This window comes from Aythya ferina, assembly GCF_964211825.1.
Source record: "Aythya ferina genome assembly, chromosome: 4".
NCBI lineage: Eukaryota > Metazoa > Chordata > Aves > Anseriformes > Anatidae > Aythya > Aythya ferina.
This window is the reverse complement of record NC_140300.1, coordinates 42,188,912-42,216,231: the sequence shown is the minus strand read 5'-3', so window position 1 is coordinate 42,216,231 and position 27,320 is coordinate 42,188,912. Positions and strand designations below refer to the sequence as shown.

At 41.9% G+C, this 27,320-nt stretch overlaps 1 protein-coding gene across 6 annotated transcripts in view; it reads right to left on the bottom strand.

The window, feature by feature from the left end:
• Positions 1–574: 574 nt before the first annotated feature.
• SMAD1 (SMAD family member 1) overlaps positions 575–27,320 on the bottom strand; it is a 53,179-nt gene continuing 26,433 nt past the window's right edge. For 3 of the 6 annotated variants that reach the window (XM_084518645.1, XM_084518642.1, XM_084518647.1), the window contains exons 2-7: positions 25,182–25,800; positions 12,650–12,907; positions 9,860–9,976; positions 6,087–6,308; positions 3,793–4,049; positions 575–1,993 (exon numbers count right to left, since the gene is read on the bottom strand). In XM_084518645.1, the coding sequence (XP_084374771.1) occupies positions 1,850–1,993; positions 3,793–4,049; positions 6,087–6,308; positions 9,860–9,976; positions 12,650–12,907; positions 25,182–25,581 (1,398 nt within the window). In that variant the 5' untranslated portion in view covers positions 25,582–25,800 and the 3' untranslated portion in view covers positions 575–1,849. Of the gene's footprint in view, positions 1,994–3,792; positions 4,050–6,086; positions 6,309–9,859; positions 9,977–12,649; positions 12,908–25,181; positions 25,801–26,005; positions 26,164–26,781; positions 26,915–27,320 lie in introns of those variants that run through there. The other 3 variants (XM_084518646.1, XM_084518643.1, XM_084518644.1) reach the window with 3 other exon arrangements.

Here is a 27,320-nt window from a genome sequence, read left to right as displayed (position 1 = left end):
GGCTGGTACACAAAAGTGCTCTCCAAATACTTTACTCATGGAACACAGGCATTCAAACAATGGTGATGAAAAATACTGTAATGGAGGGAGGCATTTCTTTTGATGGAAACCTCCAAGTTCTTCAAGAGAGGAGATGAGACTCACTCATACATTTTACAACTACAAATAAAGCCAGATCTCATCTGAGTTCCTATCTCCTGTAGGAAATGTTTCCTATGTGAAGTATTTCTCACCATATTTCTCAGAACTCAGTAAGCATGCAATAGTGCTTACTTAGAAGTTACTTCCACAGTTTTACTGAAACACCTAGCAGGCTGTAAAAGCACAGAAATTTGGCTCATTCAGATATCGTATGATCAGATCTCAAAGAAATTTTACAAAGTTGTTAGGATACTTCAGTGTTACTACATCCATTCTAATCTTGCCTAGTTAAGAAGTCTTTCTAGAGAGCTTGTTTTATTACTGAAGTCAGTATGAGAGATAATGTGTCTCTTCACTTCTGGTTGTTCCTTCTCCAAGTTGTTTCTGTATCTGGTTTGTCAAAAAAATCTACTAAGAAGTGGACAAGACAAAGTTTTAATCAAATGTAAGCAGTAACAACAGGTTTTATTCAAAACTTCCAGTAAAGAGGACCCACTAAGATTTGGAATAAAGGTACTTAGAGTATTACAGCTTATGTGAATATAAAAGATCAAAGAAAAAAATAAACGAAGCAGTAAAAAAAATAAAAATTAAAAATATATATTTTTTAAAAGTTTGAAATAGACCCACACAGGGATTTTGAAGTCCTCCAAACAATTAACAATTACTATGTTTGGCAAAACAAGATTCTCTTACAAAATTAAAAGCCTACTTCTGTTACATACACTGTATAAAACTGCTCAATAGTTAAAGAGCACGCTGTACAATTATGTCTTGAAATACATAGAGCTGCAGCCTTCAAACTGCAGGAATTAGGCATTTTGTCCTCTTCACAGGTAAAAGAATTAACCAGCTGCACAACTGTTTGGGGGGAAAAGGCAGAGGCAAAAATAGTCAGAATTAACAAGACGAAGCCACTATAAAAATGAAACGCACAGCAAAAACTCAGACCTCTGTTTAAACTAACAAGCTATGTTTACAATATATTCTACATTTCAGTTGTCATTTCCCTTCCCACTCCCACCTCCCCCCATTCAAATATTCCTAACTCCTTTATGGTCTAAGTCTAATTAATTTCTAAACTTTCAAATACACCGTACATACATTTAGCAAAAACATACCTAACATTCTTACAGCAGTATGGTCAGGACACAATTTCCAAGATTATTACACAGTTATTGAGATTAAGCCATATGACGTTTTTGTCTTTTAAAGAGAACAGCAAGTATCAGCTTAGACAAATGGTTTTAGAGTGGACTGCAGAAATCCTGCAAAAGGCAGACTTCACCAACATTGGCTCTTAGCCCCAGAGGACACAGGAAAAAAAAAAAGTGAGCAATGGACGTAAGGAAGAAAAAAAATCTGAGTGCCAACTACAGGATGATCCTTTGGGAACTTGCTCCGACAGACTGTGGTTTGGGCTCAGTTGTCCCCCTTATGCTAAGCCATACAAATCAACTTTGCAATAGAATATTACAACGTAAACTAAAATTCTTGACACCAACAGTATGTCAAAGGGTTGTTGTGTTTTTTTTTTTTTTTTTTTTTTTCTGAATCCAACAGTTGGTCACAGAAGTCAAGTATTTTCATGGCTCTTATTCAGCTGTTGCCAGTTCGGGGGGCAGAGGGGGAAGTATGTGTCTGACTCATACATCCTTCAAGTACATGCAAGGCTCAATTGTTTGCAAAATGCAAGAGCTTGGGACCTTTAAGACACTGAAGAAATAGGATTATGAGGAGAGCCCATCTGAGTAAGTACTTTATCCAGCCACTGAAGGGGACCATGAAGGTGTATCTCTATCCAGCATGGAGTGCTCGTTACATCTTGGCGATGATATTCAGCTCCCCAGCCCTGGAAACAGAATGATAAGTGGGGAAAGAAGAAAAAAATCACCTTATTTTATAATAACAAATATGTGAGAAGCACATACGAATTGTTTTCTTTCTTACTGAAATAATCTAGCTTTCAACAGTGATTATCAGCAGGATGACATTCAATTACCACTTTTCAACAAACAAATCTGAAGTTAAAAAAAAAAAAGGAAGAATTGTCATTTTGTGATCTCTTGGAATGAGGCTCTAAATTCTCAAAGACAACTTTTGGCAATGCAAAGTTTCGTCACACCTCACCACCAGTAACATGACATCCCACGCATAAACTTTCTGAAAAGAGGGATAATCAAGTCTTACGCACCAAGATCAAAAATAGAATAAAACGGGGAAAAATGCTGACAACATATCAATGAATTAAAAAATGAGCTCATAGACTGACATGATGGAATTGGAGGTGAGGCATCTGTCCGACAAGAACCAAAGCATGTTTCACAGGATGGACAGAACAAACACAGTGATAGATCAGAAACATTACTCTTAGGAGAAAGAAGGCATGATAACTGCCCAGCAGACTACTTCCCAAGTTAAGACAAGTGCCAATAGGTCTTCTTTCAGCTCATATCCAATCTAGTAACAGTTATTACCAAGGATATAAACAGATATTTAAACAGCTTTCAAAATCATTTTGTAAGAGAACTGTTTTTGGTGGAGGTCTGTAGACAACGCAATGATGCTGCTCTGCATTAACCCCTAATGAAGGAATTACTCAGCTCCCAACACTGGCAGCAGCAGCTCCAAACACCGTGCAGTGCAACATCCAATACGCAGGAGGTCCTGTGCATCTGTACAGACAGCACTGCTGTACAACTCTACAGGATGTGGAGCCATAAACAACATACTGCATTTTAGCAGTCCCTACCCTAACACATCTGAAAAGTTCCATCCTCCTCTGATGTGTGACCAGACTTTTTTAAAAAAATAAAATAAAAAAAAAAATCAGTACAAATGTTGATATTCATAGCCTCATAACAAATCTTGACTTTACATGTCCCCTTAGAACAGAAAGGTACGTGTATTATTCCAAATAATTACTGTGTCTCCTGATTTGCTAGCTGCTGATCAGGACAGATTTAGAAGATTATGCTATCTACATTCCCACAACCACTGCAATGACTTTCATGGCTGTCCCAGCTCCAAAAATGCCAGCCAGGAACAGAAGCATGAAGTTCAGCTGAACATGTTTGAGAACAGGAGTCGGCACAGACCATAGAAGTGTAATTTAAAGAGGCAAAAGCTGATGCTATGTAGTGAATTGGTGGCTTTTACATTTTTAGGCCAAGTAATTGACTACTTAACTCTCTTCTCAAAGCTTATTGTATTGTACCATGCCATATCCCCCCCAAAATTAAAAAGACAAGCCCCATAAATCTAGAGTAATTATGAAAATAATTATACACACATTAAATAGAAGTATTCAATTGAATCATTACATTTCAGAGAGGCATTTCAATGAAACTGGAGTAATTAACAAACATGATAGCAACGCTTCAGAAAGTGAATAGAGAGAAAGCTGAAGACCATCTGCAAGTCACCTCAGCTTTCAAAGTCTATGCATCAGGAGATTGATTTCGGTCTGTGGACAACTTTATATCATTCAGATCTGTCTTACACTTCCAGAACACTATTCCATAAATATTTAAATTCAGAAGTTATTAACAGGCTGATGGAGGGAGGCAATCAACAATTCAGAATCACCACATTAAGAAAAAAAAATATTTATTTTGCTTACAAAATAACCTCAAGCAAATTTTCACATACCTTTACAAAACTCATACGGAGAGTGCACATCTTAGTAAGCTCATACACTGTCTCAAAGCCATGGTTCACTGACTGTGCCAAAAGCTGAGCAAACTCCTGATTATTGAAAATCTTCAAACTGCAGCCACTAGGTATTTTGCACACTGTGGTCGGATGGAAACCATGATGGTAGTTGCAGTTCCGACTTTGCACAAAAATACTGCTGTCACTGAGGCATTCGGCATACACTTCTCCACCAACATAATAGAGATGAACACCTGGAAGGAGAATGTTGACATTACGAGGTTAGATGAATTCACACCACACATCTGTTTTTCATGGTATGTCTCCATATGTTTCTGCTTAAAGAGATTAACACTAATTGCATATCAGACCATACTCTGTCTTAAAACTTTATTTTTTTTTATGTTCCATCAGTACATGATTTGAAAGGAGGGTGTGTATGTAGGTATGCATATACGAGGATAATAAGTAATTGTTGTATTTTAATGTGCTGTATATTCAACAACAATAATCCAGCAAGTACTGCAGTAATTTTGATGCTGTACGTTGGATGGCTAGGCCAGCTGAACTTTGTTCTCATTATATTTATGAGAAACAGTAACTGGGAATGCAGGAGGGGAGAGCAGATAATAAAACAACCTCATACTGGGTTCTCTCAAAAAGTCCTGAATGCTATTTTTACTAGCATGAGGCTTTTTTCAGCTCACTTTAATGCTTTATTTCCAACAAGCTGGAAGAAGAAAATGGCCCTTATATTCTTCATGTGTCTGTCAAATGAGGGTGCATATCAACTTCCCAGTCCTCACTGCTATTTCCCACTCCCTCACCCATCACTGGTGGCAGCAATGCCCAAAAATGTGACATACGGGGAACCTCTGTGGAAATGTGCTTGGGAGAACTCAATTCCAAAGGCTTTGAGAAACCAAGAAAATCTGCCTTTAGTGTTTATAAATGGATTATTTGCTGCTCAAACCTTTCACCTCTCACAACATCACGAGTCAAAGAAGCAAACACACAGACTTTAAAAACTAAACTGAAATCCCATCAGAATGCCTTGACTGTGCTCTGTCATGTAAGATTTTGCTGTTTTCTGTATGTGTACGTGTGTGGGAACACATATAACACCATCTGATCAGCAAAACAATTTATGGCTGCTTTCAAGTTTAGGATTTACTCCTTTTTCCTCAAAGACTAACAGTTCTACATCATCAATAATTACACACGCATACTTATTCAACAGCTTCCTTGTCTTTTCTGCTCTGCTTTGGCACACATACAGTTAAGTGCTTCAGCACGAGTCTGCTTGCAGCTGGGTTACTTTTAAAGGGAAAATGAATGAGGTGTTAAATAAATATCCTCATACTTGGTAAGATGGATGGGGCGGAAAAGAAGGGAGAAGTGTTAGGACTTGAGTGGCGCAGCACAGGTGGGGCGTACTGCTGAGAGCTGCTCAAGTCCTCCCATAGAGAAAAGTTTTCCAGGCTAAGGGCAAAAACTTGATGACCTTCAGTTCCTTCGGTTTCAATTCTTTACTGCTCTAAGGAAGAAGATACTTCATTAATTGACACTTATTCCACATAACCACAGGTTGGGCACACGTTAACTCCCAACTGTCTCTGAAAATTTGCTAATAACGTAAGCTCCTGAAAACTTTGTCTGGCAGCAACACCCCACTGCAGGGCCAATGTCAGATTTGCATGTCATCTGCATTATAGGCAAGTCCTCAGAGAAGAGGACTGTATTAAGTCAGACACAAACCAGAAGCTTTTCTCTTTTGCAGGACACTGTCACAGCCACAGAAGAGAAGAACAAGATTCCCACTGAAAAAAGCTTACCGGCTTCTTTAAAAATGCACTTGGAAAAACTGTTTTAGCAAGTTGTCCTTCTAAAAACATGCTAGGATAGCTAATTTATGTTGGAACTAAAGGCAGATAAAAATGTTGTGCCAAGAACTATCATTTGGATTTCCATATGCACCCATAATCAAGATAAATCAAGATATTTCATTAAAAAAACTGCCTTAAGCTCTTGCTCTAATTAAGGTTATGATAGGCTTTGGGCAATAAAGAATTGATTAGGGATAAAAATTTCCTCTAATTACACAACAGGTAAGAACAATACTGTGCTTATGAGACCTGGCCAGAAAATTATGTATTTACCAATATTCTAACAAGCACTTATCACGCATGCCGAGAAGAGCAGCCTATTCTTGAAGCAAGTAGCCATTCCTAGTGGAAATATCCCCGCGAAAGAACCCCCCCCAAAAAAGGATGCAAAGATTTAAAACTCACCTTTGCCAATGTGTCGCCTCGTATTCTCAATGGTGGAATTGCGGTTAACGTTGGAGAGCAGCCCCAGGCAAAACCTGTTTTTGTTGTTTGAAGGATCAGTGAAGCCATCCACCAGGATGCTGGTGGAAGAAGCGTGGAATGCCTCCCCAACGCGATTATTCAGCTCGTAATAGACAATGGAGCACCAGTGCTTTGGCTCTTCGTAAGCGACTGCCTGAACATCTGTAAAGCAACCATGCAAGTGTTACAGTCTAGCGGCACTGGAATACAGGCCTGAGATTTAAAGATTCATAAAACTGCAGATTTTGGCTGAAGATCACTGAAAGATGATCTGGATAAGCAGCTGCAGTTAAAGAAAGGCTCTTCTGTCTTCAGTTATTTTTGAACTTTTCATTACCACAAACACACAATAGGATAATTTCATCTCAACTTCACTAGCACGAGACTCACAAGTGGAAAAGGCTGGCACTAGATATCCACAGAAAAGTGCAGGAAGCTCCCAACAACATACCAAGCAGTGCCCCAATAACCCTGTTGTATTTTCTACAACATGCTATGGCACAGGCCTGGAAAGCAGAGAAACACTTCTGCAATTGTACATCGCAACCCTGAACAAGGGCCTAACACACAGAATCCTAATAGTTCTGCTGGATCAAAGAGAAGATGAAATCAAGGTAGGTATTATTAACGGGAACCTTTTACTCATCAAGTGCTAGCAAATAAAAAACCTGCAACTGTTCCCCAACAGAAGAATTACTTCCAGAGCGAGGACTTCTCAGGACTTGGTTTTGCAGTATCTGGTAGCGACAAGCTCCTCCTCAGCAGCTCCTAAGCAAAGCTGGGAACTGTGCAGAATGCCAACAGGAAATCCATGGTTCGCAAGGTCTATCTGACAAGCTCTAGGAACACATGGTAGTCTTGAGGTAACACTTGTGGCTCTGCACTGGGAAAAGTTTCTTCAGAAGATCTTTACCAAAGGGAGTTTCACAGTGGGTGTCCAACAACAGCACAGGCTGCTTCAGATGTCTCCACCCAGTACGCATTCTTTCAAGTGCCAAATACAGCTACAAATTATTAAACTGCCTCCAAATAAAAGGAGGCTAGTGAAGGGATGTGGTTGCTTTATGTGGTTTCTTTTAGATGAAGGAGACTATTTCCCTCCTCAGCCTAGCGCAGTTGGACTTGCTGCTAAGATACCAGCTTTGCAGATTAAAGCTCTAACTACAGGCCAAAGTGCTAACATGAAAATAAGACTGGTGTTTCAGGAAAACTTGTTTCTCTGGCCAGAGGATTCCTTCTTCCAACCCCAAGTCTTAACTGAAATCAGCCAACTAAGACCAATTAAAATTTTCTGTCATATTCCTGCTCATACTTTCCTTTGTTCACAGATCACACCACTGTGATTTTTCTGAGATGCGAAATGAAACAAAAGAAGTTCCTCCCCAAACAAACATTACCTAGCAGATAGAAAAGGTGGCAAACAGCAGAAAGCAGGGTAACATCCTACATCATTGTGCAAAACTTCTGAGCATAATGTCTACTGCTGACTAACACCTTACTTAAAACAGTGGCAAAAAGGAGCTGGTCTTTCCTGATACCCTCATTATTTTCTATCCTCTCATGTCACTGTTAAAAAATAAAATAACAAAAATCAGTCATTAATTATTAGTAAGAGGTTACTACACTTTGAATTCACACGAAGATGCCAGCAATTATCAAAGCTGCAGCTTTACCCCAGTTCTCAAAAGTCAGGAAGAAATCTTGCCAGCTGGCCATTCTTCCAGAATGAATCATATCTCTCTCACACAGATTTCATACTAACTTCCTTACATTTGCTTTAAGTCATGCAGAGCAGGTGCGCTTAGTCTCTCTATTCCCAGCATGGGCCAACAATGGAAATTACCCAACTTCATTGACAGGATGCAGCTTGTTAAGTCAAATCTCCCAAGACTAACAAATCACTGTGAAGAACATGCTTCTGAGAGCTTGCAAGAGAAGTGCTGCGGTAAGTTTACACTAAAAACTGGTCTTTAAAAAGTCTGCTGCAGGTTGTAAAAGTGGTGAAATTACAGCATGCACACACACACAAATAACAAACACAGGAAGGCATACCGAGATTTTGTTGTTATTTTCTTATTTTTTAAAAACTGAAGGGGCAGAGGTAAGACTCTACTGTACTAAACAACTAGGAGGGAGAAATACTAACAGACTTTTTATTTTGGAATGGTTGCATTTTACAAAGAAAGAAGAAAAATGCAAAACCTTTTCTTACTAATGGAAGAATTCTATGGTACATGTATATTTTAAGAGGTGCAAACATGCAAAAAGTCTGCAGTCAAGCATAAACATTGCAAATTTACTATTTACTTTGGGCCCTCAACAGCAGCAAGATACACACACGCAGTGTATCATATCAGTGAAAACTGGATATGCTACACAGATGGGGTTTATCACATGCAAGATTCATTCCACACAGAGAGTAAATAGGTTACCAGGGAACCTATCCAAATTATTTTAAGAGAGTAAATATACTTCCTGAAACCAGACATTAAGCTTAGCAACAAAACAAGTACAAAACTCAAACAATAGTTAAATTGTTCATGCGCTTGTGATCTTTATAATCATTCTGGCACAGCATTCAGCTTGCTGCTCTTTCTTGGCATGGTCAGTAACTGTGTAAGCTTATGTGTTCTCTAAAAGGGGCTATTTCTCACAATGTGACGAATGCACTAAATCCTTTACTCAGCAGTCACGGCTGGCTGCAAAGGCTTTAAAAAGCAATGTGTAAAAAGATGTCTATGTCATAGTACATAAAGCAATAGGATATATACTTTTTTTAAATTATAGATTTCAAAGTCTGTAGCAATGCCAGCGCTGGCAGACAGCTCTGAGTTTTGAACCATGTGCTGCCATTGCCAGACTCAAAGATGGAATAAAAATGGGGAGAGGAGGGATCAAAACACACACACAGACAAAAAGTGAAATTAAAAAAAGCTTTAAAAAGCTTTTTTTTTTTTTTTTTTTTAAACCCAGGAGAAGTGTTAACTATTTGAAGCAGAGCATATTCTCTAAGGATGTTAATTTAAGAACTGAATTCAAAACAAAAACATAATGAGAACAGACATTTTATGACATGCACCGTCTCAGAGCAAAAAATACAGATACTCCAGTTGCCTGTGAAAAACATCTGTGGGCATTTACATAATTGACAGTATTATCCATCCTCTGATCAAGTCTTTGGAGAACTATGCTTGACTATAGCTACTGTCATCCACAATTCAGTAAGCGCTGTATAGTGTTAACTGTACTGCACCTATAAATTAATGTATTTGCAAGGGATACAGAGATTCCTTTCCTTGCACATACATAATTTCAGCACTGCACATAGAAATGTGCTGCATTGTAAGAATCCTCTCTGTTCAGGAATTATAATTTCCAGACACAAAATATATAAAAATTACTTTGGTCATGACTTTGTTGGGAGTCAGAAAGTAATAAAGCCCACATACTTTCATTTTGAAATGAGTTATGTTCTTGTTATAAATAAATATTTACTTCTAAAAAATCATCTCCAGATTTATTATTTTTCCCTGTTGGTGTAAGACATAAAAAGTTGTTTGTGTTTTTGTCCTCTTTCCTCCTGCTAAACATTTCCATAAACAACACACACACAATATTAAAAATGAAAAGTCAATTATTAACAGCATCCAAGAAGTTCTGAAGTACTTCACTGTTAAGAAGCAAAGCAGAAAAGGAGAAGGAAGTATTTTTACCTCCTCTGTGTATGTCAGGATGGATTGCAGGTGCCATCATGTTGGTATCCATTGGCTGGGAGGTATCGTGTGTCATCTGATCTTCCGGAGGCAGGTAGGCAGGAGGGGGAGTATCAGCTAAGTATAGAAAAAGCAGAGATACACAAACCCTTTCCTCTCTTTAAAGTATATATATACATACCCACATAAACAGTTTCGGCCTGGAAATGCTTCCAGCCTGACTCAGCTATAAACTTCCACCCACCAGAAATCTGAGAAAGCAATCATGGACCTTGATTCAGGAAAGCAAAGAATTACTGTGCATATTAAGCACAACACTTATAAAAACAAGTCACTCCCTGCCCCCCACCAAGCCACAAAAGAAAGCTTAGCTACGTTGCCAGTCCATGTCTTCTGCAGGTTGAAAGTGCCATATAGACATTAACACACAGCGCTCTCAGGATCAGACCCAAAGTAAATATTGAATATGGTAAATATGAACACAAGTTGGAGCAGAAAGCTTTCAGTTCTAACTTCTGTTTCCAGCATGATTCCACCAGCAAAGTATGCAAACATCCCTGATACATCCACGACTTTATTATTACTATTGCAAAGTAATGCTTTACAATCTAGCTCCTTTTCCCTAGAGAGGAAACAGTAGAAAGTATAGAAGAACCCAGATTTTACATAATAACTTTTGGGTCTGGAATTTATTTGCCTGTGTCTCCTACTGGCTGCACTGTCCAGTTCAGAACTGAATCACTAACATAAAAACCATCCCATGCACTCTGACTGTACTCACTAAAACACTGCCATTGCGCTGCTCGAATTGCCGTAACCAGGTACTTGCGCTGCTCTCCAGCTACCTATGGTGCTTCCCAGAATCTGCAGGAAGCTGCTGATGGCACCACCTCCCTGTACACCACAGAACCCTCTCTTCCACATGAGTTGCACAGGGGCACATGCAAAAGAGAGAAACCCTTGGCCAATTTCTGCAAGCTTTTGTTGCACAAGCTGGGGTTAGATCACCACTGTTCTACCTCCGGTGAACACAGCTGCTGCTCATCCCACAACAGTATCTTGAGGCCTTCAAAACCCTAAATACCAAATCAGTGTCAAGAAAAGGCAGGAGAACCATACCACTGATTTGTAACTATTTCTCTCTCTTTTTTTTTTTTTTTTTTTTTTTTTTTTCTTTTTAAAACACAAGCTAATGACATTTATTCACTGCTTGTTACTTCAGAGATATTCTGCTGCGAGCTTTATGTCTAGCACTGGCAGGTACATTCCTAATTCCCTTCTGTGAATACCCTTGGTTGGAGGAGTGAGCAGCAGGGAGAAGACAATGACTACAGGACTGCATTAAAAGCTTAATGGTCTGAAGTGGAATTTAAAAGTCTCCTGTTTTACTAAGCCTGAGACATTTGTGTGTGTGCAAACATGATGTTGGTGATGCACAGATAAGGAAACAGGGCTGTAAGGCTATAAGCAACAAATTAACCTGTATCTGTGAAGTTTTCAAGATCTTTGGACAATTTTTTTTTTTTTTTTTTTGTATTTTCCAGAAGTCAATCTCCTCTTTCCCTAGCAGCGGACAATTGTCCAGAACTAAGTATGAAGGACATCAGTATCTTGACTTTGCTCTAATTCAGTTTCTTCACTGCAGCTGCTGACTCGTCTTTATGGGGATGTGAACAGAACAAACCCTTCAAAGATCAACTGAGCTTCCACAAGCCAGTGTTCAGGAAGACCTTCCTGTTGGAAAAGCCTTCATTTCTGCCTGCTGGAAGAAACCCAACCACACCAATCATATTTAAAGCAAAACAAAAACACAGAGGCAAGACAGCTGTTTCTACCTCAACTTTTCACATTTTAAGACAAAAAAAAACAACACCTTCTTCCTTCCCTCCTGCCTCTGCAAGTTCAGTAGTCTTCATTCATGATAGAAACATTTTCAAGAGAAACACCTATCAGCAGCAGAAATCTATGGATGATAATTTTACCTAATAGAAAACAGATTTTCACAAGTCTGCCACTTTTGTTTACACATGGTCTCCTACAGCCCCTGAAGAAAACATGCAACCAGGCTATCCGTAAGCATTTGCACAGAGTCCTTCTAGCATTTAGATCAAAAGATCTCTCACAGGCTCTTCTGCAATTTTTTTCTTTTTACGAATTTGCATATAAAAACATAAAAAAGACAGCTGCACAGAATTTTCTGCAAGCAGCTGTCAACAATAAATAAAGTTTGCTACTTTTTTGACTTTAGGAATTAAAATAGCCTGAAGATTTCTTTTTGGGGCCTTAAGGAACTGTTTTACGGTTGAAATATATTTGTTTCTTGAGATAATCTTATTGCGTGAAGAAATTTTATCAGGTAGCAGCAGCATGATCTCCTTGAGAAACATCCTTCTTTTGCAGAACTACAGCTCTGTGCTAAATTTATGATGACCTCTTTCCTAAGCAAGAATGAGCCATAGCATTCTTCTTGCACATTAAGTGTTACGCTCTCTGGGCTACACTGTTGAACAACCATCCCAGAAAAAACCCTAGTTTTGAATCACTTCCTCCACTCCAAAACAGTTTTAATCTTAACATTTTAATCGTGTTTGAAAGAGTAAAAAATATTTAAAACCTCGCTATTATTACCTTAGACAAACCAATTACATAGCCTTTATTACCTACCATCTCTCAGCTTACTATTGAACACAGGTGTTGGCTGATAATCAAGCATTATTACGCAAAAATATGAAGATACCTGTGACGTCCAACACATTGTCACTTCTGAAGAGTCACAGAAGCTGACCATACCTGGCATCTGGAAAGGACTTCCTGGGTCTGAGCTGGCTGGAGAATGGGGGTAGGTGCTGCTGCTGCTTCCAGGAGAGTTTGGATAGCTGCTGTTTGGTGAGTGGGGGAACGGGTGACTGTTGGGTTGTTGAAAAGAGTCCGGGAAAGTAGCGTTGTGCGGCATGTGGGGCTCGTTTTGTCCTAGGTTGCGGAACTGAGCCAAGAGGCTGTGCTGAGGGTTGTACTCGCTGTGCCTTGGGACCAGCACTGGAGGAAGAACTGAAAAGGGAGAAAAAAATAAATAAAAAAAAGGAAAGAGACACAGCATTAGAGACTCAGTTCTGAAGGACTAGGATATACCTGGAAAAAAAACATTCTTCACCCCCTAGGGCAAATTTACAGCTGCTTTAAAAACAAGGTAGTCAAATCTAGGAACACATGTCTAAGCAAGAACTCTCTTCCTTATATCCGGTTACTGCATAGCTTGAGTTTGTAGCGATCATGCTAGCTGCCCTGCTCACCAGCCCGCAGCTTGTTTTCGGAGGGCCAGGGGAGAAGAGCCAAGGCCGAGCTGCAATTCCACATTTCGGTTTTATTTGCACAGAGAAATGCTGAGAAGCAGTCCCAGTGCAATGCTGACAGGCACTTCATTCTGCTGCACTTGTGAGCCTGCTAATCACGTAATGGCCTGTAACCCAAAGCCTTGCTAATGACAACAGGTATTTTTTTTCTGAAGACAATACTAATATTATATAGGCCTTGAACTGAGCCTTGTCCCAACAGCTGTAATTTTATTTTTAACCTAGGCTATGCTCTTACCAGTTAGTACTAAAATGGTTGTTAACCCTTCAAGTCAGTTTACAAGTGCAATTTAAATAAAAATTATCTAGTTCAAAATAATAATAATAAAACTGAGCTGCAATTGAGGTCCAACTATACGCTACTATGGGATCAGAGAAACACACATCAGAAACCGCTGGTCTCCCCGCACTCTCAAGGCCTCCTCACCAGAGGAAAACAAAGGTCTCTTTAACTGGGCACACGAACACAATATCAGCTACACCAAGATAAAAAAAAAAAAAAATCAGATCTTTTTCTAGTGCCTCGGCCTCTACCTTTGAATGCCTCACAGTAAAGTGCAAGGTACCCAAAAGATTAAGTGCTAGTCTTGTTAGAGACTGAGATTCTGGGGTGATGAAGGAAAGCAGAGGAGAAAGAAATGCAGGGAGAGGGAGATCCATGCACACAGAAGTGGAATAAGAAGTTATTGTCCTCCACACCTGCCCCTTCCCTTCACCACCTCTATTTCCCAACTCCACAGCCCAACAAGACCAGAGGAAATCCCATGTGTGCCTTCAAGGGAAGGTGCCAAAACCCACAAGGCATTAAAGCCATCTCCCTGAGCCTCCTGTCCTGTCCCCAAAACCCGGTGGCCACACTGGAGACAAACAGAAGGAAAAGAAAAAGCCTCCGCAGCCAAAACTGTATCACTGCTATTAAGAAAGGTGTTCAGAGACAGCTGCTTCACCCAAAGATGAATTATAAACTCATCGAAAAACAAGAACGAAATGTTAAAAAGTCATCTTGCTAAAGGGGTTCTTCCAATGCATCAGAACACCTCCAGCACTTGGCTTATACAGAAGCATTCAGGCTCTTCCCTTTAGTGTCCGGGGTGTGAGAGCACCACAGCATTGTTCCACCCATAGACCAGGCCTAAGGCCTAGGCCCAAATTTAAACTTTATACGAAAGGATGCCATGCCACACAACTTGCTCTCTATTCTGAAAGTAAGCCAAACATTAACTGAATAAAAAGATTTTCCTTACTGTTTTGTTTTGCTTATGCATAACGGAGACAGAAATTAATGCACCAGATTTTTGCCTGCTACTGGCATTAATGTAGGAAAGGCTTGATCCCAGAAACCTTCCCTGAATAGACACTCTGAGGAAAAAAAGTCACACCTCATGACTGAAATTAAGGCTGTTAGTGTCAAAAACAAGTTTTAAAGACTTGATCTGATGTTTCACTTTCTTAGAGCAGCTTCACTGAGCTTCAGTGGATCTCAAGTACTTGAGACAGATGTCATTCCTACGGAGATTTGTTTAGATACGAAATTTTTAACCAACTCCATCTTACCAGGAATATGGAAAATTCCTAATTACAGCATTTTCTGAAACAAAGCACATCCATCTACCGTACTTTGGAAGCTCCCAACTGCGAAACACCCCAGGAGGAGCTGCATCTCCCTCGGCCAGGCAAGCTGCCTCTTGCCTCTAACACAACTGTTCTCGGAGGTCGCTGGTAAAAGCCACCAAAAAAAAGCATTCAGGTGGACATCACGAATCCCCCTGCTCACAACACAGCTAATGTCAAACCCAGTCTTTCTGAATTTTAGGATCTCTTCGAATTAAACGTGTTCTGTTAAGCCTAACAGTTCTTTTGTAGTGAGGTCAAGCAACACATTAATTGTTATGGCCAACGTCTGCTGGACTCATAAATTACGAGTGAAGTGAAAAAACTAACAATGAGATCATGTGTTAAAAACTATTTTCCCTTTCCTGTCTTTATGATTCTTCCTTACGTTTCTGACCATTTAAAAAAACACAGCTTTCCTATCTCTTCCTTTCCTGCGGATGAAGGTCAAACCATTAACTTTTCTAAAGTTAATTTGTGCAGAAAGTACATCACCTACCTTTCCCATCCCCAACCTCACATTAAACAATGACACACATGACATCACAGGAAGCCACGCGATTTATAGCATTCTAAAATAGCTGGAGAACAGGATATTTTCTGTATGTTTTCTGTAATTAAAATAAGGCAGTGTCTGATTTTCCCCAAGGAAAATATATGCATGTTTTTGCCTATTGGGCAGAACCACTGGTGAAGTTTAGAAAGACTTGAGACAAGAACCCATCTCCTCTTCCCTACACTTTTCCTCCAACTAGTTCTCCAACCTAAAATAATTAAATATCAACTTCTTCAACATACACATGGAGAAGTGAGGAAGAAAACAAGTGGTACTGATACCACCTAAATAGACTCCAAAACATCACTACAGAACGTACTTGGGCACTGCTCCTATTTCACACTTCCCTGCTTAAAACCTTAAATGAAGAGAAAAAGCCCCAAAGGCCACGCCAGATAGGACAGAGACCACTCCAATTAGTCCAAGGCCGAGACAATCACTCACTGCCACAACCTGATCTCTCTGCAGCTCAAGGGCTTTTTGGCAGCCTCGCTGCTCCCGCTGGAGTCACTGAGGAGTTAATCTGAATGTCACTCACCCGTAAACGAAGACGTGATCAGGGACTGGACCCTTCACAAGTATGGACGGATGCCAGGAGCTCAAAGTGTAAAGGGGGATGCATACCATTAATGCTCCCCTCGCCCTGTGTAAGGCTTCTGGTCAGGTTGCAGCCCTCAACCATATGGAATAACAAATTACCAGGGCTCTGTACAGCAGGGGAGGAGGCCGATCTCTGCTGCAGCTGCCAACTCCAGGAAAAGGTATAATTGAAGGGGAAAAAGCATGAGCGAGTTACTCTGGGCTAAGCCAGCACACCTGTTGCTATAAAACAATGAAGGGCTGCACATCTTTGTTGTGGGGATCTCTGCAGGATGCTGCTGTGACAGTTTGCAGACAGAATTTCCCCCTTTTTTGCTGCCTTTAGTGGAAGGGAAAACAGATACAGAGAAATGAAAGATTGTTTTTTTAAATGATCACTACTCAGTAGGATGCACTTCTTTAAAGGAAACACACTACAAAATACACTGTTGTGTTAAAAATCTACTGTAACAAACCATTTAATGGACTATGGCCTTAAGTCATCAGACAGCTTGATTTTTGGACTTTCTCAAACACCAGATTAAAAGGTTTAAGGGGCTGAACTGTGCCTAAATTTTGCTGCAGATGTGGACCTGGAGGCCAGCATTAATACATGACTACTAGCAGTAACCCTACTACTAATGGCTGAAGAAGGTAAACCACCTGGCAGTCAAGCTGGGTATGTTTGCAGAACCGTAGCAAAGACGAGAGCCTGTATCTGTCAACCCAGTACGACAGCCTGGGAATTGGGTAGCTTGTTTTTAAACATGCAAATCATCATCAGAGTATGCCTGCACCAAACAAGTGGAGCTGTATTAAAGAAATTACAGCTACAGGGCAATTTCACCCACAGGGCCATTTCATCTAAGAGCCAAGAATGCCAAAAACATACAAGATAGACCAAAGACGACCTGGCTTTTCAGATAAATGTTTCAACTAACCACACCAAGAAAGAAATGCCTTTATGAAAGTGTAATGGTGGCCTTTGAAGACAGCTACTGATTTCTACTCTTCGTATCTCCAGCATGTCATCTTGTTCCTCAGAAAACTAACAGGTGTGCCTTCCTCGAGATTTTGGTTTTCCTTTCTGTTCTATTTTCACACTTCAGAGATATTGATTTTAGCAAACATAGGAAGTTGCCAATTTTTGATTACAACTTCTTTTTTAAAGCCTCTCTCTAAAAAAAAAAAAAAAAAAAAAAAAGCAAACAACCTACTCACCAAAGGACCTGCTGTACTTTTGAAGTAACTTGTTTTCGATTTGTATGGGGTATATTATTTAACGCAATCCCAGGTGACAGCTAGTTTCCCTCAAGGTTTGTTTTTTGCCCTTTGCGTGTTACATGAAGATTTAGGTAGGGGGGTATCTCCTTCCACGTCTGGAAATTTAAAGACCAAGTACTGGCATAAACCAAGGAGCCATATAAAAGAAAGGAAGTTTTGATCACCCTTTCTTTCCAAAGTAAATGTCACTCTTTCTGTGACCTTTAGGAAACAAAAGGATGAGCAACTGCTGCTGCACTTTCAACCATTCTGCTCTTAAAAATCACGATGACTTGGTAGATGTATGTTATGTACAAGCGTTTGTGAAGGCTTATACCAAAACATGGCCTCCAACCCTTATGAAGGCCTTGGGGCACTATCATTAGATGGTGCACTTTAATTTCCAAGCATCATATAGCTGTATTTTCATATGGATTTATGCAAAGCCACTCATGTTTTACGGGAAAAATAAAACTGCAGGTTGGGAAGGAGGGAAATCCTCACACAACAGTTGGTACTGTCTGGAAATGGGCATGAAAACATGGGGCTGGGGGAGGAACTTGAGGCTTGTACCCTGAAAAGACAAAGCAGGAAAGGAAGCTGCAGGAAAACAAGGGGAAAAAAAACACACAACAAAACCCCAAAACATAGTGTTAAACTAACAAATTTCAATCCTTGTGAAGACTTCTAGCTTAATTTCCTGCTTTTGATGCCACAGCTGCTGAAATCGGCTGTGGCATCCTGGTGAGCAGCCCAGTCCCACGGTGGGAACAGAGCAGGTACCAGCGCATACCCAGCTGAGCGTGCTCAGCTCTGCTTGCTGTCTCTAGCATTAACGAGTCATTGAGGCCCGCTGCCTGAAGTGTCTTGCCAAGATCTTGCTTGTAAACAATAAAACACCAAGTAGAAAGAAAAGTTTGAATGTCATTAGGTTTTCTCGTGTTGCCTGAAACAAGACCTGGCAAAATTGAATGTTCTCTGACCAGAGGACAAGTTCTCACATACAAAGACACTGACATGTCTACGCTTAGGTTCGAGTTTACTCTTGGTTAAAAATAATTAATGCTCTTGTGGCAAACGCAATTCTCCAAGAATCTCACTACTTTATGTTGTTCCAATAGCACCTGGCTGAAGCAAGGCTGTGGTAGCACACCTTTGCTGTACTGTTTTCTCTAACCAAAGTGCCAGCCTTTTGGACTTTTGCTCCAAACCTAAGTTCCAGTAGCTGCAATTGAAAAGGCTCAGTCCTAGCTGTCCAGCAGTCTGTGCTGGGTGACAGACAGACAGACATTCCAGACCTTCTATTCCGGGAGAAAGCTGAGAGCTGCCTTGTTTTCTCAACTCTTTGCTTTATTTTGCAGTTTCTGTAGACCTCACAGCTTGACTTGTCCTTTTACATAGTTGCAACTGAAGACTGCATTTAAAAACAGAATGGGGAGAAAAAAAAAAAATGCAGTTGTCGCTTTATTGACTTTACTTTTACATCAGACATCTGGTCTAAATGCATTTGGCAAGTAATATTAGTACATTTCCTGCATTACAATATTCAGCTAACATTAGATTTTACTTGCGGATGCTCTGATAAGCTAACATTTTGATTAAACTGACATTTGTCAAGGCCAATTTCAGAATTTAGTACTAATTGTATGCACATTAGTGAGGGAGTTCTTGTAAGCTGATTTGGAGGGAGAAGCAGTCCTGATACAGGAGGAAGTTACAGTGTGATAGCGTGTATTAAGCTGGACATTTACACAGAGCAGAGTTCAAATTACCTGTATGAAAACCACAGTCACCATCCTACTGGATAGGTTAAAACTTGGAAGTCTGGTCTTCTAAGTCAGAAGAAACATCTGAATCTGGTTAATTAAAAATAAAAGGAAACAAACACATTGTTCTTGACAAATCCCATCCCTTCGTCATGGCTCTGTTTTCTGACACATGGTGAGACTGGACAAAAACCCCTGCAGTTTAGACCATCCTCTCCTTTTTGTCTCCCTATTTCAGCTCTGGGGGGGAATTTTAGAAGGGAATTCTGCAAAAGTGAAGCGAGGAAAGTTTCCCACTACTTGCCAAGCAAACTGACAGTTGTTTGCTATTTTGGGGAACCATCCTATAATTGCACCCACCTGTTGTAGCATGCTATTTTTAAAGTTACGCCCAACAGCAGGGTTACACAGCAATAAGGCAAAGCTTCCCAGCAATGCTCACGCACCCCCAACCCTGCAGAGGTGCAGAAACCCTGCTACAGGGATAAAGGAGCAGGTTTTTGTAGATTGGTTCTGTGTACCATCTCCTCTTTCCCTGGTTCAGATCAGCTGTTGGCTTGTGCTGCTCTGATTTCTTTTTCCTCCGTTTTCTTTCCCACTCCCCTCTCTCAGCTCTTTCTCTCCTCCTCCCATTTCGCATATATTCTCCCTCCCCAGCTTCCTCCCCCTTACACTCCCACCCCCAGGGAAGCAGCAGCTTCCCCCCTCCGTGTTCCCAGTGTCCCCCCAGTCTCTCCCCGTCCAGCACCGTCCTCCAGAAGGCCGGACGGCGGGGGAGCACCGCACGCAGCTGGTCTGCCTGCTCCCTGGAGGCCAGGCCATCAAAGCCTCTCCATCTGGCCGGATGCGAGCCGGAGGCTCTCTGCCCTCTCCGGTCCTCCCAGGTGCTGGGACCACGCAAACCTCAGGCCTCTGAAAGCCCAGGCAAGCTGTGGGCTGGCAGTCCCACAGGGAATCACCGCTCACCCCCAGTTTTCCCTCTGGTTCCCCCCGTGGCCCTGTCAGAATTACGGCCCCTGCCTGTTGGACGAGGCTTGAATCTAAACCTGCCTGATCCAGGGCTTCCACCATTTCGAGTTCCTCTCTGGTGCATGCGAGTAGATGTGCAGCCTGATGGAGCCTCACTCGGAGCAAACAGAGAAGATCAAAGGCAAGCATGAAAACAATCAAGCTAAAGTCATAGGCAAGGAGTCCGTGCTGGGAGCAAAACCAGCACGACACACCTACTGCTCTTCTCAGAGCCTGGGGACTTGGTCTGTTCTTGTGGCAAAAAGCACCTATGCGTTCAGGTAAAATGTTTCTTGCCACCGAAGACAAGCTTGTTGAAGCAGACATCCACTTTAAATTCATGTTTATAATGGAAAGGAACATTATGATCCTTAGGCAAAATTAACAGCTCAGCCATTCTGACAGCGCATTCATGTCACAAACAAGCAGCTACTGCTCATCGTGCAATTTGGGTGGAAGACGGGCACCATCAGCTCCATAAAAGCCTCCCTGATGTACAGCAGCAAGCAGTGTGCTCTCCAAAGGAGAAGAGAAGCTGAACAGAGGAAAACCATTTTTTTTTTTTTTTTATCCACACTTTGTTGGTAATTATAAAAAGTTGAACCAGCTCTCAGTTATTTTTTATCTCCAAGTGGATGCACTAATTGGTGGATGAACGCAACCAGGTTACTGGGTCTGGACAGATCAGCTTTGCTACTCCCCGGCATCACACGGCGATGCACAGAGGAGCATCAGTTAACACCTCCAGAAATTAATAGCAAGAAGTAACAACTGCATTTCCCAAGCCAGGTTTAAGCTTGCTCAGATCAATGAAAAGGAGGTTTCTTCTGAGCCCGATCTCTGTAAAGACACCAGTAAATTCTGGACACGTGCCATTCACTCTCAGAGGACAGCATTTAGTTGGATGCATGTATGTACCCTGTAGATAAGCACTCTGCACCATCAACTATTTCTGCACATGAAGAAATTAGCTGTTCTTTTGCCTTCTTTGTAACATATAAACTCCAAGCTTCTTTATCCTATAAGGATAATGATTAAGGACACCTAGCAGAGGCCAACTAACACTATTCTGCATCAGATGGACCCCACAGCTGGTACCCACCAAGACTATGAGAAAATGAAATATTCAGCTTCTCCATCTTCCTTCCTTCCCTTTAGCTAAGGCAGAAGAACTGAGCCTCTTCCCGTAATGCTGTGTTAGAGGTGTGATTTATTTCTTTCTTTAAATAGCAGTGTCAATTTAAGCCCCTCTTCATCCTCCCTGCCCCCATCCCATCCCTGTTTTGCTATTACAGGAAACTGGATCTAGGCTTAAAACAAAGATGTTTGTCCAGATTCTAGGTCACGTCTTTCACCTGATCCCATTGACACAGCTGAGGACAGCAGCAAGGAACACAGGCCGTACATCCACAAAAACATAAAATGAATAGAAGAACAGAAAGAAGTATCTCAGGGGAGCCTTTGGAAGGCCATTTCACTTGTCCTCCAGCAAGACCGGAGATGTCATTTGTGGCATTTTCAGACAGGCATGAGGAACAACGCATTTGCTTTTTCCTCTCCTGGTCTCTATGCCCAGCTAATTCTCGTGTCTCGATCAGACTTAAGAATCCCAAACCAGGCAGGAGCTTGGTATCCAGATATCCCTAAACCAAAAGCTAAAACTGAGGAGAAAAAGCAGATCCAGCCAAGTACTCACACCAGTTTAGCTGACCATGCCAGTTTTTAAAAGGCATCAAATTCAGACCCTGCCCTCCTTAATTAAAAGCTCTGTTTTGCCTTGCCAAGGGAGAAATTTGATGGCCATTAACTGCCCTGCACCAGAAATAATTCTGCACCCAGCAGACCTATGAAACAGGTCTGCTCTTTCAAACAGGTCTGTTTTCCCCCTCCTGACAAGCCGAGGGCACTAAGCTGGCTAAATTGACTTTGCCAAAAAGTATGTTTCTGTCCATTTTGGTTTTCGGGTACCGGCACCTGTGCAGAGCCTCTGCAACAGGTTGGGTGTTACTGCCTCACCTCCACATCACATGAAGTCTCTTGAGGGCAGATGCCAGCAGTCAGGGATGGCTGGGAAGCTCCGTGTTTGAAGCTCCAGGCAGTTCTCCTCTTCTCAGCCTCCCCTGGACTGCACACAAACAGCTTTTATCTGTTAGCCTGGCTAACAGAAAGAAAATCTCGCTTGAATTCAGACTACTGCATGCCAACTCCAGTATTTTCCAAGCTGAACAGCAAGGATGGAGCAAGGCATCAAAGCAGAAAACCCATGCATCCCTCTGGCACCGTGCAAACTGAGAAGCATCCATAAGACTAATTGCCCAGCTGGAAGCGCTACATGATTTTAAGTGTCTGAGGATTTACCGTTAATCCGTTCTCCAAAACTTGCACAACACCGACACAAGCCACACGACAACGAACAGGGAAGTGCACAGACTGCACAGATCCCACCCCACGTACACGCCCTATGCACCAGCTCCCGAGAAGCTGGATCTGCACGGAGCAATCAGGTGTCGACCGCGCTGCCGAGCAGAGCCAGAGTTTCACAACGAACTCGCACAGCCTCCACACACCGCCCATCGGACGCTATCTAAGCTTCCAACTTTGTTTTGTCAAGTACGTTTCCAACCCTCCTGACTGCAATGATAACCTTGGAAACAAACCGTGGTATCTGCTCGAGTCTGAGGACTGTTGGAAATGGTGACTCATGCCTGAATTCCTACTAATCTTCAAGTGCAAGCACTTAGGCAGCAGTAATGGTGTTTTAATTTAATGTCCAGGCAAAAGTGGGAAAAAACGGTTAGCAGAATTTGGAAGTGACTGTCAGGAAATGAAGACAAAAGAGGATGCTTGGAGGACACGGACATCAGGGAAGGGAAAGGAAAAAAGAAGTCGTAACTTACGAAGCACGCATCTCCAGGCCAGACAGAGTCCAGTTACTGCCTGTTTCCAGAGGCCACGCTTTACCACCCACTCTTGTGTGATATCCCCCAAAACAAGGCCAGAGCTGTGGTTAACTGCTGTAAAACCCTCCTTTACAAACCCAGCCAGAGACCTCAGCAAAGACACAGCAGGGTTCAGCTCCACTCTTGCTTTTTAGACACGGTGAGAAGTTAAGATGCAACTTCAACTTCCGTAGAAATTCAAACCTCCAAACCACTATTTAACAGAGCTAGCTCCTAGTTACCAGCCACCTCCAGAACATTTCAAATGGTTAGAGTGACACACGGATCTCCTGAAGGGCTGAATACTTCTGTCAGCTCCACCAAACTGACTCCAGCACTGGTACTTGCAAGAGAACTGCCCAGTTGCCAACTAAGCAGGTGATCAGAAAGAACTGTTTTTTCCTGAAGGAAGGCATTCACCAGGCAAAAGGGAAATATTTGATTTCTACCATCTCCAACTTTATTTAAGTTACTGAATGTTTGTTTTCCCCCCCAGCAAAAATTCTGTAGCTACGAGCACCTAGAAAAGTTTTATCTTATAGAAAGACAATTAAAAAGCAATCCAGAATTTGGCTTACAAGTAGTAAACTTTTTGCTGTCTCCCAAGTACAAAATTTAGATGACTTAGCACCCAAACCCCAGCTTTCCAACCACTTAAGCTACTTAGCAGTACTTAGTCAAAATGAGTGTTTTAGTTAGACACCTTTTGCAGGTTATATGCTATTTTTATCTTGTGTATCTCATTGAAGTGACAGGGCATTTACAAAAACGGATTTTAAATATGGTATAAGTGATCCAAATGAAAGTGTTCTCAAACTCAGTAATCGTTTCCAAGATTAAAGCAAAATGAGTTGTAACATGTCACTTGAAATTACAGTAACAGCAAGAGCTCAACTGTTGCTCAATCTGACTGAACTAGATGTCTTTGAGGAATCTTAATTCTCAATATTTTGGAGTACTCAAGAAAAGCACCTGGTGCAGACATGTAGAAAGCTAGCAGCACAAGGACACAATTATTTATTTTACTGTCCTGCTTTTGGCTAACACAGAATTGTTAAGAACTTTTTAAAACTCTTTTTTCCAATGCAAAGGGCTCCTTTGCTTAAGCATCTGCTGCATTAAAAAGCAAACAAACAAAAAAACCCTTACTTTATGAGTACCATTCACATGATTTCCAAATTCATATTAACACACCAAAGGGAAATATTTAACATCTAGATACGCATTAAATGTTGCGGATTCAAGACAAATGCAATTTCCATTCACAGAAAAATACTCTTGTGACAACCTTATTTCCACTGCAAATCATAAGCTATCCATGCCACTCTGCAGATACAGCTTCACAGCTTATAAAATGCCCACCACAGATAAGACTTCCCAAACCTAAACCAGGGAAGCCCACTCACACCTGCAGCGTGTTTCTGCAGATGTCCCTGCACCACCTCACAAGTACCCAGAGCCTAGTGCAGATACATTCAAGCACATTGCATCTTAGTCCCGGAAACACCCTCGATAATAACTCACATAAGCAAAATTAAGCGTGGGCTTGGCCTTTAAAGAGAAGACAGAGAGAAAGGGCTGCTCTTTAAATAATAAGAAGTGGGGGAGTGGATAACAGGTTAACAACCTCCAGTTCAGAACACCTGAAAGTAAAACTTCATGCAGAAAATAACCCTTGCTATCAGCGTTTCAAGGTGAAAGGGTACCTTTGTTGACTAAAATCAGTCTTTTCAAAAGGCCAAAATTAAGCAAGATCTTAAAGACAGTATTATCTTCTGAAGGATGAAGAAACAGAAGTGATAGAAGTGAATCATTTGGAAATTGTAAAACCACAAGTGAATCATTTGGAAATTGTAAAACCACATCAGAATAGCTTTCATGCACAAACTGCAGTAATCATTACATAGCCATGTTTCATATGCATTCCATCTATATAGTTCAATAAAAAAACAAATGAATTGAGGGATGGTGGCCACCAACAAAACCAGGTGACACCATGCCCAGCAGCTTGAGGCGTATGCAGAGACTGTGACTCCATGCAGTGATGAAATGCATTTACACATGTCAAGTACTCATCCTGTGAAAGGGAGAACTGTTAATTAATGATTACATCCAGATAAATCGCAGAGGAAGAATCTGACGTGTGCAAACAGCCACTTTTGCTTATTTAAGCTGATGAGTCACATGATTAACTGGCATACTTTGCATTGTTTAGATAAGGTGTGAAGCTACAAACAAGGAAGAACCTACCAGGACTCTCTACCCGCTTGTAGTGGTAGGGATTGATGCAAACCTCCTTCTGTTTTGAACCGAAGGGAAACTCGCAGCATTCCAGTGGTTTCAGTTCGTGATGGCTCTGCAGGTCTGGCCAGCGCCACACTCTGCAGTAAATTACATGTGGCAGCCCTTTCCGGTGTGAAACCTGAAGCCTGCCGTCCAAGGAACGAGGAATTGTGACACAGTTGCTGGGCTGACCAGGACAGCTTAATGCTTTCTCCAGCTCTTCCATAGCACCTTTTTTCTTCTTCAGTTTTTTCACTAACGCATCGACGGCTTTCTCTGCCCATTTTTCTTCTTCATCCCCCTGCTTCCACCCCAACAGCCTCTTCACCGCTGGGCTGGTGAAGGAGAATAAGCTTGTCACGTTCATGGTGACCCTGCTTGGTCACACTGGACACCGCAGACCAAGCAGGAAAGACCGTCCTGTTCTTCCACCACCACCACCCAGCAGATTGTATCAGTAGTCAAAAGCAGTCTGCCCCAAATAATTCTGGTCCTTCTGCCTTTTCACTCCTCCTGTCCCGGGATGGCAATGCTGACATTCCCCCGTGATAGACGTGACCTTCTCATTGTGCTAAAGGCTGAGAACCTGCAGGAGAAGAGGGAGAGGAAAACAGATTTTACTTTTTAAGTTAACCAACAACAGGAAGAAACATTCCCCCCTACAAGATCTGAGTTACCCAAAACCAACTGAACAACAACAAAAAACAACCCACAACCCACCAACCTCCCCAAAAATCACCAAAACACAGTGTTGACTCAGAATTAGACTCAAAGAACAGCCTGATACAGACTTGTAAGCAGCAGGGCTTGCTGGTGAAGCTTTCACGTTCCTCCCTGCTAAATGGTCCTGAATATATGAGGGGATTGCCCTGGAAAATAGCGAAGCAGCACAAAGAAAGTCAAAAATTGTTGGGGGAGTTAGGACGAGGTAGAAGGAACAGACAGGGGTGGAAAAATGAAGAAGGCAGCAGGTCAACTCCTCCATCTCCTCAGGTCCCCCACCCAACTTGCTGCACAGCCTCAGTGATTTCTGTGCCATGCAGCAAGGGGGACCACAAGTGCACTTGCCAGCTTCCGACAATGCTGCTGCTCAGTGCCCAAGTGTAGCCTCAGTTAGTGCCGTGAGAAGCAGGATAGAAAAAAAACGAAAACACAAAAAGCCATGGCTGTATTCCCATACAGACCTGCCAGAAAGGCTAGGGCTCTGTACTAGGAACACAGCTCCCACCAAATCCAGCCTAAAACAGTCCCTCAGCTTTCATCTTTCACTGCTAAGTGTGAAGGGCACTCCCCGCAATCTATCAGCGGTGGCAACCTCAAACAGCAAAACGTCCCAAGGAAGGCAAACAAGAGGAGCAGCGCTTTTCGTTTTGCTTTCAAAGAGCAGCTGGAAGCAATATGCCCCACAGCACTCTGCCACCCAGCCCTCCGCAAGCGATACTGCTCGAAAATCACTGCACCAGAGTAATGCATATCACAACCTGAGACAAAAAAAAAACACAGTGCAGCTTCACCTCTGAGTTACTTTGATTAACAAACCAAAAAAAAAAAGTAAACTAGAAAGAACCTTGCCCTCACTGATCTCCCACAAGAAAGCAAAGCTCCGTCTTCCCTCCCCACCAAACAGCCCTCAGTTCCTAAGCAGACTGCGATCGTGAACTTACTGCACTGATTACATCCTGACCCCTCCCGCTGCAACGCCAGCCTGCTGCACTCAAGGACACGCGAAGGAGTGGGAAGGAGGAAGAACTGATAAGAGGGCTTCAGATGGCACAGAGGTCCCGAGCTGGGAGTCGTGGAACAGGGAGGAAGCGGTGGGTGAAGGTTGGGGGAGGAACTCCACACCGGCAGGCAGAAGCCCCTGCTCCTGCTGCAGGGTCTGCTGTGAGCAGCAAGTTTCACATCTGCCCAAGCTGGAAGCAAGCAAAAAGCTTGCCTCTGCCAGGGGGAGAAAGGGGGAGAAAAGAAGAGACAAAGAGCACTAAACCATCGGTTTTCAAACGCAGCATGAAGACAGACAGGAAACGTATCCTGGAGTGGATACCAACAGGTTGCAGAGGAAGAGGGAAGGGGAAGAGGATACGAATGTTTTTGTTACCATCAGAA